This window comes from Crotalus tigris, unplaced genomic scaffold (assembly GCF_016545835.1).
Source record: "Crotalus tigris isolate CLP2741 ecotype Arizona unplaced genomic scaffold, ASM1654583v1 scf7180000024320.386069, whole genome shotgun sequence".
In the NCBI taxonomy this organism is placed as follows: domain Eukaryota; kingdom Metazoa; phylum Chordata; class Lepidosauria; order Squamata; family Viperidae; genus Crotalus; species Crotalus tigris.
The window spans coordinates 364,176-375,944 of NW_024100492.1; the positions used below are offsets into that span (position 1 = coordinate 364,176).

Consider the following 11,769-nt stretch of genomic DNA (forward strand, 5'->3'; position numbering starts at 1 on the left):
TGGCATGCCGCGGCCTGGTACCGGTCCACAGATTGGGTGGTTGGGGACCCCTGCTCTCATCTGTAACCCCTTTACTTTCGGTGGGGGAAAGAACCAGGAGTCTTTTTTTGCTCATTGGACTAAGCGGGAAGGATGACAAACAGGCTGAATTCCCCTCGTGTGTACAGAACGGACGTCACCCACCCAGGATGCTCTCGGCTTATGGGGGAAACACCCCTTTGATACTGGTGAAACTGGGTTGGACTGGGGCGAAGGCAAGGACGTGGGGCTGTGCTGTGGGGCAGGATCCTGGTGCCCTTGAGAAGATGGAGGAGGTTCTTTAAAGATAAGGACCCGCTTCTCTCGCTGGACCCCAGGAAGGGCAGGGACGACCCCCCAGCTGAAACCCCCCAGGCCCATTTCAGCAGTCAAAGGCGAAGGAGAAGCAGAGACGACACCAGATCTGCAGGTCTAGCCATTGTTTATTTCTCGAAGAAAGAAAAGGGAATTACGAACCACGCCGTTTCTGGATTTTGCGGCAAAATGAAGTCGTACTTCAAACATGTGCGGGGAAAAATCAGCGAAGCACTGCGCCGAATACCTTTTTTGTGACAAATATGCATTTCACAAGATGGAATAGTCATTTCTGCATCCACAACAGGCCAACCGGAATGAAAGGAGGAGGTTGATGAGTCTTCTACACAGCTTTCGGTTCTGCTCGACGAAGATCCTGATGTGCTCGTCCCGTAGGCTGGGCTCCCCGTACAGCCGGTTGACGTAGTAGCGCCCCCGGTTCTCGGAAACGACGCTCTGCACCGTCGCCATCAGCTCCGAGACCTGCCTATCCCGCTCGGTTCCCGTGGCCTTGTTGTTGAAGCCACAGTAGTGGTTCCCGCACCGCCGGATCAGGTCCCGTAGGTTCCGGTTGTCGGACTTTTGGACGTACTCCTGCAGGGGGCCCCCTCCCAAATCCTCCAGGCAGGTGAAGAGGACGACGGTGTGCCTGGCGGACTCGGCCCCAAAGATATCCCAGACACAGTTTGCGGCAGCCGCATCTTCCGCGGTGAAGCGCCCCACCTGGGTCACCAAGATCAGGGCGTGGGGGCCGGGCCGGGAGAGTTCGACGCAAGCCACGATCTCACGTCGCACAATCTCATTGTAGTTTGCCGAATCAAAAAGGCCGGGCGTGTCAACCACGGAGACCTTCCTGCCCTGCCAGGTTCCCTGCCCCCTTTGGCACCTCAGGGTGGTGGCGTTTGGCCCCAAGGTGGACTCGAACTCCTTCCGGCCGAGGATGGTGTTGCCCGTGGCGCTCTTCCCGCCTCCGGTCTTCCCCACCAGGATGAGCCGGAGTTCCTCTCCTGGGAGTTTGAAAGACAACAGTTACACCAAGGAATCCAGAGATTTCACACCCGCCCAGGAGGGACGTCTGAAGACAACATTAGAGAAAGACTGGCATCCGTGTAGCCTTCATCCACCCTTCCTTCCTTCCTTCCTTCCTTCCTTCCTTCCTTCCTTCCTTCCTTCCTTCCTTCCTTCCCTTCCTTCCTTCCTTCCTTTCTTCCTTCCCTTCCTTCCTTCCTTCCCTCCCTCCTTTCTTTCTTCCCCTCCCCCTCTGTCTCTCCCTTCATGTCTCTTTCCATCTTTCCCTTCCCTTTCTTTTCCTTCCTGTCTTTCTTTTTCTCTCTGCCTTCCCTTTTCCCTCCCTCCTTTCCTTCCTTCCTTCCTTCTCCCCCTCCCTCCATCTCCTTCCTTCCCTTCCTCCTTCCCAATCCTCCTTTCTTTCTACCCCTCCCTCTCTCCCCCTCTCTTCATGTCTCCTTCTCTCCTTTCCTTTCCTTCCCTTCCTCTCTCTTTCCTTTTCTCTTTGCCTTCCCTTCTCCCTCCCTCCCTCCTTTCTTTCGTCCCTTCCCCTCCCTCCTTTCATGTCTTCTTCTCTCCTTCTGTCCCTTTTCCTTCCCTTCCCCTCTTTCTTTTTCTCTTTCCCTTCCCTTCTCCCTCCCTCTTTTCCTTCCTTTTCTTTCTTCCTTTCCTCCCTCCCTCCCTCCCACCTTTCTTTCTTTCTTTCTTTCTTTCTTTCTTTCTTTCTTTCTTTTTCTTCCTTCCTTCCCTCCTTCTTTCTAGCCTTTCTCCTTTCTTCCTTTCTTCACCCCTCCTTCTTTCCTTCACACCTTCTCCCTACCTCCCATCCCTTCACACTATTTCTTTCTTTCTTTCTTTCTTTCTTTCTTTCTTTCTTTCTTTCTTTCTTCCTTCCTTCCTTCCTTCCTTCCTTCCTTCCTTCCTTCCTTCCCTCCTTATTTCTAGCATTTCTCCTTCCTTCCTTTCTTCACTCCTCCTTCTTTCCACACCTTCTGCCTACCTCCCATCCCTTCACACCCTTCCTTCCTTCCTTCCTTCCTTCCTTCGTCTTTCTAGCCTTTCTCCTTCCTTTCTTTCTTCATCCCTCCTTTCCACACCTTCTCCCTACCTCCCATCCCTTCACAATCTTTCTTTCTTTCTTTCTTTCTTTCTTTCTTTCTTTCTTTCTTTCTTTTTCTTCCTTACTTCCTTCCCTCCTTCTTTCTAGCCTTTCTCCTTCCTTCCTTTCTTCATCCCTCCTTCTTTCCACACCTTCTCCCTACCTCCCATCCCTTCACACTATTTCTTTCTTTCTTTCTTTCTTTCTTTCTTTCTTTCTTTCTTTCTTTCTTTCTTTCTTCCTTCCTTCCTTCCTTCCTTCCTTCCTTCCCTCCTTATTTCTAGCATTTCTCCTTCCTTCCTTTCTTCACTCCTCCTTCTTTCCACACCTTCTGCCTACCTCCCATCCCTTCACACTATTTCTTTCTTTCTTTCTTTCTTTCTTTCTTTCTTTCTTTCTTTCTTTCTTTCTTTCTTCCTTCCTTCCTTCCTTCCCTCCTTATTTCTAGCATTTCTCCTTCCTTCCTTTCTTCACTCCTCCTTCTTTCCACACCTTCTGCCTACCTCCCATCCCTTCACACCCTTCCTTCCTTCCTTCCTTCCTTCGTCTTTCTAGCTTTTCTTCTTCCTTGTTCTTCATCCCTCCTTTCCTTCACACCTTCTCCCTACCTCCCATCCCTTCACACTCTTTCTTTCTTTCTTTCTTTCTTTCTTTCTTTCCTTCTTTTTCTTCTTTACTTCCTTCCCTCCTTCTTTCTAGCCTTTCTCCTTCCTTTCTTTCTTCATCCCTCCTTTCCACACCTTCTCCCTACCTCCCATCCCTTCACACTCTTTCTTTCTTTCTTTCTTTCTTTCTTTCTTTCTTTCTTTCTTTCTTTCTTTCTTTCTTTCTTTCTTTCTCTTCCCTCCTTCCTTCTTTCTAGCCTTTCTTCTTCCTTGTTCTTCATCCCTCCTTTCCTTCACACCTTCTCCCTACCTCCCATCCCTTCACAATCTTTCTTTCTTTCTTTCTTTCTTTCTTTCTTTCTTTCTTTCTTTCTTTCTTTCTTTTTCTTCCTTACTTCCTTCCCTCCTTCTTTCTAGCCTTTCTCCTTCCTTCCTTTCTTCATCCCTCCTTCTTTCCACACCTTCTCCCTACCTCCCATCCCTTCACACTATTTCTTTCTTTCTTTCTTTCTTTCTTTCTTTCTTTCTTTCTTTCTTTCTTTCTTTCTTTCTTTCTTTCTCTTCCCTCCTTCCTTCTTTCTAGCCTTTCTTTTTCCTTGCTTTCTTCATCCCTCCTTCTTTCCTTCACACCTTCTCCCTACCTCCCATCCCTTCACACTCTTTCTTTCTATCTATCTATCTTTCTTTCTTTCTTTCTTTCTTTCTTTCTTTCTTTCTTTCTTTCTTTCTTTCTTTTCCTTCCTTCCTTCCTTCCTTCCTTCCTTCCTTCCTTCCCTCCCTCCCCCCCTCTCCCCCTCCCTTCCTCTGGGATAACTGGGGGGGGGGGTTTACCTTTCTCGGCGTCCATGGCTTCCCTGAGGCCAGTTCAGATCTGCCAGCATTCGAATTCCCTGCGGGGGGGGGGAGGGAGAGAAAGCAGACCCCAAAGCCGTTTTCTCCCTCTCTCTTCCTGGCTGAGGCGGGGGTATGTGGACCCCCCTTGGCAGGGCGGGGGGCGGGGGTCGACCCTCCAGCTCTGACCAGCCAGCGGCGTAGCCAGCCCCCCCCTTGGAAGACCCCCACCCCCAAAGCCGCTCAGCCGAGCGGACTCAGGAAGCCACACCCGGGGGGGGTGTCTTACGGAAGACGCCAGACCCAATTCCCTGCCCTCCCCATCTGGGGGACCCCCCGGCAGCCCCTCCCCCTTGCAAAGCAGCCTGCGGGATACTCGAGGGGGGGAAGAGGCCAGCACCGGGCCGTGGGGGGGGGAGAGCCGGGATCGCAGGACCCCCCCCTGCCCCACGGAGAGGACCCCTCCCCACCCGCCAACATGCGCCTATCCTTCCAGGTGCCCCCCCCTTCCCTCCGGCTGTGGGGCTCCTACAGCGCCCGGCTTCCTCCCCCCCCCCGCCCCAGCCGCCGGCCCCCGGCAGGGGTGGTGGGGCTGGGCTGGGGAGGGGGTCCTCCCGCTCCAATTGGGTCCCCCCCCTCACCTTCTTTTCAGAAACAGCGCCCGAAAGGAAAGGAAGGACGGAGCAAGCTTTCTCCCCCCCCCCCCGGGGACGGGATCCGGCGCTGGTTGCCCCCCTCCCTTTCCCGGGCGGGGGTCGCCGCCCCCTCCCCTCCCCTCTCCCGGTGGGCTTCAGTGGGGAGAGGGGCGTTCCTGTTCAAAGCGAGCCCTGCGCCTTGGGGGGGGGGAGTCGGGAGACCCAGCGACGGAAGCCCCCGACCCTAAACGGGGGCAGACCCCTTTCCTGGGGGAGTGGAGGGGGGTCTCCCCCCTGCCCCCCCCTGCACCCGTCTCAAAGGAAGGGAGCCGACGAAAGGGAAAGTGGAGTGGCGTTCCACGCGGGGAATGGATCCCTCTCTAAAACACGGACGGAATCCCGTCTCGGAGGCAGCCGGAGTGGGGCGGCGGACCCCTTTCCTGGGGGGGGGGGCTTGGGGTGTCTCACCGGCCCCTCCCTCCGGGGCTGGGGTTCAGGGGTTCCCCTTAATCCCCCGATTAAGACCGTGGTGAAATTTGGCAAGGCCGACAACGGCAGAGAGCGAAGGAGTCCCAGGGCCACTTTGGGGGGGGGGGGAGAGATTGCTGAAGGGGGGGATCAGGGCTGGTCCGAGTGACCTCTGCTCGGGGGGGGGGGAAAAGGATGCTGGGCCTTTGAGGGTCTCCCTGGAATCCTGTGGCAGCCAGCCCGGATCTCCCCTTTGCTTTGAGCAGGGGGCTGGACTAGACGACCTCGGAGGTCCCTTCCGGCTTTTTAACTCTTGTGCTTCTTGGAGGGTCCTCGTGCTCGAGCGGACCTCGCGGGTCCCTTTCAGCTCAGCGGTTCTGTAAGGGTCGTCCTGCTCGAGCAGGGGGCTGGTCTAGATGACCTCGGAGGTCCCTTCCAGCTTTTTAACTCTTGTGCTTCTTTGAGGGTCCTCGTGCTCGAGCAGACCTCCCGGGTCCCTTTCAGCTCAGCGGTTCTGTAAGGGTCGTCCTGCTCGAGCAGGGGGCTGGTCTAGATAACCTCGGAGGTCCCTTCCAGCTCTTCTACACAGTATTCGGTGATTCTAATCAGGGTCTCCTGCTCAAGCGGGGGGTGGGGGGGCTGGCCCGCCTGACGAGCCCCAACAGAGCCCCATGGGGGGCCCACCTGCTGCAGAGGGGCGGGGGGGGTCATGTGGGGGGGGAGATGGGTTGCTCACCTCTGGGGGACGATGGGGGGGGGGGTCTCGAAGGCGCCTCCGTCCCGTCCGCCGCTTCGCTTGTGCGGAACTTGAGGCTTCTGCCGTTTCCCCCGCCCTCCAACTGGCGGGCGGGGCGGCCCGAAGCGCGCGTGGGGGGGGGGCGAGATTCCCTCCACGGGCTTGCCAGGAATGGTGTGTGTGTGTGTGTGTGTGTGTGTGTGTGTGTGTGTGAGAGAGAGAGAGAGAGAGAGAGAGAGAGAGAGAAAGATGGTAGATACATAGTGATAGATAGATAGATAGATAGATAGATAGATAGATAGATAGATAGATAGAGGTAGATAGATAGTTAGATAGTTAGATAGATAGATAGAGAGATAGATAGATAGATAGATAGATAGATAGATAGACAGACAGATAGACAGACAGATAAATAGATATAGATAGATAGGCAGATAGTGATACATAGAAATAGATAGATAGATAGATAGATAGATAGACACACAAATAGACATAGATAGATAGATAGATAGATAGATAGATAGATAGATAGATAGACAAATAGACATAGATAGAGAAATGAGAGATAGATAGACAGACAGACAGACAGAGAGACAGACAGACAGATATAGATAGATAGGCAGATAGACTGATACATAGATAGAAATAGACATATATATATATATATAGATAGATAGATATAGATAGATATAGATATAGACAAATAGACATAGATAGAGAAATGAGATAGATAGATAGATAGAGATAGATACATGGATAGATAGACAGATAGATAGACAGAGATAGATATAGATAGATAGGCAGATAGAGATAGACTGATACATAGATTGACAAATAGATAGATAGATAGATAGACAAATAGAGATAGATAGATAGATATAGATAGATAGAGGATAGATAGATAGATAGATAGATAGATAGATAGATAGATAGAGATAACATAGATATAGACAGACAAACAGATAGATTGACAGATAGACAAATAGATAGATAAACAAATAGAGATAGACAGAGAAAGACGGATAGATAGACTAGACAAAGACATAGATAGATATAGAGAAATGATAGATAGATAGATAGATAGATAGATAGATAGATAGATAGATAGATAGATAGATAGATAGATAGATAGATAGAGGAGCGAGGGACGGGGGGGGGGAAGGCTGGAGGGATCTCACTAATGGGAGGGGGGGGTCAAGGAGACTCCGCCCACCCCGACTGCCCCGCCCCCCCACCCGGAGAAAGACAACTGGGGCGGAGGAGCAGAAGCTGCTCGCGGCTCCTCGGAGGAGGATCTCAGGTGGGTCCCCTCCCCTCCCCTCCTCCCCTCCCCTCCCCTCCGGCGCCGGAAAACGGGGAGGGGGCGGCAGCGATTCCCCCCCACCCCTTCCGCAGACAGGAGGGTCGTGGAGAGAAGGGTGGGTGGGCTGCGTGTCGGCTTCGGGTCCGGCAGAGGGGAAGGGGCCGCGGCTGCCTACCCCTCCCCTCCCCAGCCCCGCCCGGCCACCGGACGAGCTGAGGACTTAAAACCCCCAGAGCTTGGACCTGGGAGGTCATCTAGTCCAGCCCCCGGCTCGAGCCGGAGACCCTTAGAGAATAAGACAAGATCGCGGTTGGAAGGGATCGTGGAGATCTTCTACTCCAACCCTCCCCCCCCCCACGCTCGAGCAGGAGACCCTTAGAGAACGGCAGAGAGGGAAAGGGACCTTGGAGGTCATCTAGTCCACCCCCCTCTTACGGAATCATAGAATAAAGAATTGAAAGGTACCCTATTCCATATTCTATTCTATTCTATTCTGCTATGTTCTATTCTGTTCTATATCCTATCCTATCCTATTATTTCTAGTTCTATTCTATTTTATTTCTATTCTATTCTATTTTATTATTATTTTAACTCTGCTGTTCTGTAAGGGTCTCATGCTTAAGCCATGTGTTGGACTAGGTGACCTCCACAGTCCCTTCCAACTATTATTATTATTATTATTATTATTATTATTATTATTATTATTATTATTATCATCATCATCTCATCATCATCATCATCATCTATTCTATTCTATTCTATTCTATTCTATTCTATTCCATTCCATTTCCTTCCATTCATCATCATCATCATCACCACCATTATTTATTATTATATATTATTATTATCATCATCATCGTCATCATCATCTATTCTATTCTATTCTATTCTATTCTATTCTATTCTATTCTATTCTATTCCATTCCATTTCCTTCCATTCATCATCATCATCATCACCACCATTATTTATTATTATATATTATTATTATCATCATCATCGTCATCATCATCTATTCTATTCTATTCTATTCTATTCTATTCTATTCTATTCTATTCTATTCTATTCTAATTCTATTCCATATTTTCTATCCTATCCTAACCTATTCCATATTTTCTATTCTGTTGTTCTTATCCTATCCTACCCCATCCTATCCTATCCCATTCTATTTTCTATTCTGTTCTATTCTATTCTATTCTATTCTATTCTATTCTATTCTATTCTATTCTATTCTATTTCTATTCAATTCTAATTCTATTCTATTCCTTATTCTATTCTATTCTTTCTCTCCTATTCTCTTATTCTATTCTCCTTTCTATTCTATTCTATTCTATTCTATTCTATTCTATTCTATTCTAATTCTATTCTATTCTGTTCTATTCTATTCTTATCCCATCTATTTTATTCCATTCCATTTCCTTCCATTCATCATCATCATCATCATCATCATCATCATCACCACCACCATCACCATTATTTATTATTATATATTATTATATATTATTATAATTATTACAATTATTCTGCCTCCCAAGCAGCCCCACCAGCCCAAGAAGCATTCGGGATACCACCCCTCCCCCCTTGGAAGGCTGGGAAGAGTGAACTTTCATAAACAGGTGAGCACTCCCTGATATCCTAGGTATAAACAGGGCCATAAAATGCAGGCACACCTCGGACTTTGTCCAGGCTCAGCCAGGGACAAGGCCTGTCTCTCCACCTGTCACCTGTTCCTCGGTTTCCCTTTTGCTGGCTTCTCAAAGCTTAATCTCCTGCTTCAGTGTTGGGCTGGACTAGAAGACCTCCAAGGTCCCTTCCAGCTATTCTATTCTATTCTATTCTGTTCTGTTCTGTTCTGTTCTGTTCTATTCTATTCTATTCTAAGAATAAGAATGGAATGGAATGGAATAGAATAGAATAGAAATGGAAGGGACATTGAAGGTCATCTAGTCCAGCCCCCTTGAGCAGGAGCCACTTACATAATCACAGAACACAGTGGGAAGGGACCTCGGAGGTCATCTAGTCCAGCCCTCTGCTCAAGCAGGAGACCATTACGGAATCACAGAAGAACAGTGGGAAGGGACCCTGGAGGTCATCTAGTCCAGCCCCCTGTTTGAGCAGGAGACCCTTACGGAATCGCCAAATAAAAGCGCGGGTAAGGCTAGCCTCTCCTTTGGCCGATTCTGTTTCATTTTTTTTTTTCAGCCAGGAAGCTCGAGGTTTGCTCCGGCGTGAATTCTTCTGAACATGGCGGAGGGCCTCCGAGGTAAAGTCTTGGGCCCTGGAGGGGCGGGCGGGCAGGCAGGCGGGTGGATGGTCTGGGGGTCAAAAGCTGCTGTCCTGACCAGGATCCCCTTCTTCTCTCCTCTCCCCCCTCCCCCTTTGGGTTGCAGGGCCCGAGCGGAGGATCGTCCTGGTGGGCAAAAGTCGAAACGGGAAAAGTGCGACGGGAAACACCATCCTGGGTGGCAACGTCTTTCACTTTCAGTTGTGGCCATCCGGAAGCCAGATTTGCCAAAAGGAGGAGATGAGGTGGAAGGGCCGGACGGTTGCGGTGGTCGACACGCCAGGCTTTTTGAGCTCTAAGCCTTCCCAGTGGGCAACCGCTGCCGAAGTCAGCAAGTGCGTGATCATGTGCCAGCCGGGTCCCCACGTTATCCTGCGGGTAATTCATCCTGGCCGTTTCTCCCAGGAAGAAGAGGCGGTGTCTCGGCGGATCGAGGGGATCTTCAGCCCGAAGGTCAGGAATTACACGATCCTCTTGTTCACCCACAAGCCTGACCTGAAAGGTAAGACTGTGGAGGAATTCGTAGCCGAGGGAGACGCCTCGCTTCGGGAACTGGTGGCCCAGTGTGGGCACCGCTGCCTGGCCTTCGACAACAAGGCCAAAGGAGAAGAACGGGAGGCTCAGCTGGCCGAACTGATGACCATGATTGACGAGCTGGTGTGGAAGAACATAGACGCTCCTTGTTACACGGAGGACATGATGAAGGACGACGACGAGCGGTACGAACGAAAGAATGACGCCTGGTGTCTTGTGGCCTAACGGACACCAGCAATCTTCTCTCAGGGATCCTCTGCTCCAAGGGGGCTGCTCTGTCAAAGGCCACCGCCCTGCTTTCCCCCCTTCTGCGCTGAGTTCTAATCCAGCCCTCGTTGGGAGACCGCCAAAGAACCCGAATCAGAGATTCGTAGCGGAGTCACCCTGAGCCGATTCCTTCTGCCGAGAACCCAGTTTCTCCCCTCAGATGACAGGACTTCCTTCAAGGGCCCGGGAACATTCTGCCCTCAAGTGGCCTCACAGCCTACATGTCCACCATCCTGAACCCAGGTCCCTCTGGAAGGACATTCTGTTTGGGGCTTCCCACCCATCTGTCCTTCAAGGTAGACCAGACCAGGAAACTGCCACCACACGAAATATTAGAGCTTGGCTTGATTTGATATAGAGAATACCAGCAGAATCCTGAAAGTGTCTCCCCTTCGCTCCCGCTGGCACCAAAGAACATCAAGACAAGGCAGCCTTGAGCTTCTTGCTCACCCGTTCCTATTTTCCCACAGTGAATTCACGTTTTCTTAATAGTTGCCACATGTTTTCTTTGGGACTTCCTCATGTGTCAATCCTTCGAGGCAGACCAGGCCGAGAAACCACCGACACAACAAATATTAGATTTTATCGGTGCCAATTATACTAGCAGAATCTTGAAAACATCTTCCGTTCGCTCCCGCAGGCACCAAAGCGCATCAAGGTAGACCAGACCAGGAAACTGCCACCACACGAAATATTAGAGCTTGGCTTGATTTGATATAGAGAATACCAGCAGAATCCTGAAAGTGTCTCCCCTTCGCTCCCGCTGGCACCAAAGAACATCAAGACAAGGCAGCCTTGAGCTTCTTTCTCACCCGTTCCTGTTTTCCTGTGGTGAATTCATGTTTTCCTAACAGCTGCCACGTATTTTCTTTGGGACTTTGAAAGGATTTTATTGTGCTTATGATTTTAGTATGTTTAAGTTTGACATTAGCATTTATTTTATATATAGTAACCATTTTATATTGATACTTATAGTGTTATCATGTAATCATTGTTTTGTTATTTTGTAATCATTATTTTATAGTTAATTGCTTGATCAGATGCTTCATATATATATTGGAAAAGTAAGGGCTTCATGCTTTAGGTACAGGTGATTGCTTATATGAAAAGAGCACAGTAAGGGGAGGGGGAAAAGGAGTTACGGATGGAGCCTGGGTTGCTGTGTATGAGTCATCATCTAGGAATTGTTTTTTTGTGCCATCTTATGTCTGGTACCAAGACCTGATCTCTTTGTTCTGAAAAGGTATAAAAGGTGGAAGACATCTTTTCTGGTTGTTGCCTTCATCTCTCTACCAGCCACGAAGAGAGATGGGGTCACCCAACTCTGTTTTGATCAAAATAAAAGTTGTTTGCTTGCTGACACCTTGGCTCAGGAGTTTCTTTGGCTCTTTTAAATTCCTGAGTAATGCTGGGGCAATTGTGAGGTTAAGTGGAAAACCTTACAACTTCCCCATCTGTCAATCCTTCAAGGCAGAGCAGGCCGAGAAACCCCAGACACAAGAAATATTAGACTTTATTGGTACAGATCATACCATAGTAGCAGAATCTTGAAAGCATCTTCCGTACGCTCCTGCTGGCACCAAAGCGCATCAAGACAAGGCAGCCTTGAGCTTCTTTCTCACCCATTCCTGTTTTCCTGGGTGAATTCACGTTTTCTTAACAGTTGCC

General features: G+C 49.7%; 2 protein-coding genes across 6 annotated transcripts; one reads left to right on the forward strand and one right to left on the reverse strand.

Moving 5' to 3' along the window:
• Positions 1 to 443: 443 nt before the first annotated feature.
• Positions 444 to 5,811, reverse strand: LOC120299907 (GTPase IMAP family member 2-like). 2 transcript variants are annotated; one of them, XM_039325213.1, is made up of 3 exons: positions 5,716 to 5,811; positions 3,877 to 3,935; positions 444 to 1,340 (listed from the first exon to the last, which is right to left on the reverse strand). In XM_039325213.1, the coding sequence occupies exons 2-3, from the start codon at positions 3,890 to 3,892 to the stop codon at positions 604 to 606; spliced, it is 753 nt and encodes a 250-aa protein (XP_039181147.1). In that variant the 5' UTR covers positions 3,893 to 3,935; positions 5,716 to 5,811; the 3' UTR covers positions 444 to 603. The 2 variants fall into 2 exon arrangements, with proteins under 2 accessions (XP_039181147.1, XP_039181148.1); XM_039325214.1 differs by lacking the exon at positions 5,716 to 5,811 and adding an exon at positions 4,518 to 4,536.
• Positions 5,812 to 6,958: 1,147 nt separating this feature from the next.
• LOC120299897 (GTPase IMAP family member 7-like) lies at positions 6,959 to 11,109 on the forward strand. 4 transcript variants are annotated; one of them, XR_005554500.1, is made up of 5 exons: positions 6,959 to 7,015; positions 8,555 to 8,632; positions 9,219 to 9,279; positions 9,407 to 10,397; positions 10,760 to 11,109. XR_005554500.1 is itself a non-coding variant. In XM_039325185.1 (4 exons), exons 3-4 carry the CDS (start codon positions 9,261 to 9,263, stop codon positions 10,057 to 10,059), a joined length of 672 nt encoding a protein of 223 aa, XP_039181119.1. In that variant the 5' UTR covers positions 6,959 to 7,015; positions 8,555 to 8,632; positions 9,219 to 9,260; the 3' UTR covers positions 10,060 to 11,109. The 4 variants fall into 4 exon arrangements, 3 of the variants coding, with proteins under 3 accessions (XP_039181119.1, XP_039181121.1, XP_039181120.1); XM_039325185.1 differs by having other exon boundaries at positions 9,407 to 11,109; XM_039325187.1 differs by having other exon boundaries at positions 6,998 to 7,015; positions 8,552 to 8,632; positions 9,407 to 11,109.
• The last annotated feature ends 660 nt before the right edge of the window (positions 11,110 to 11,769 follow it).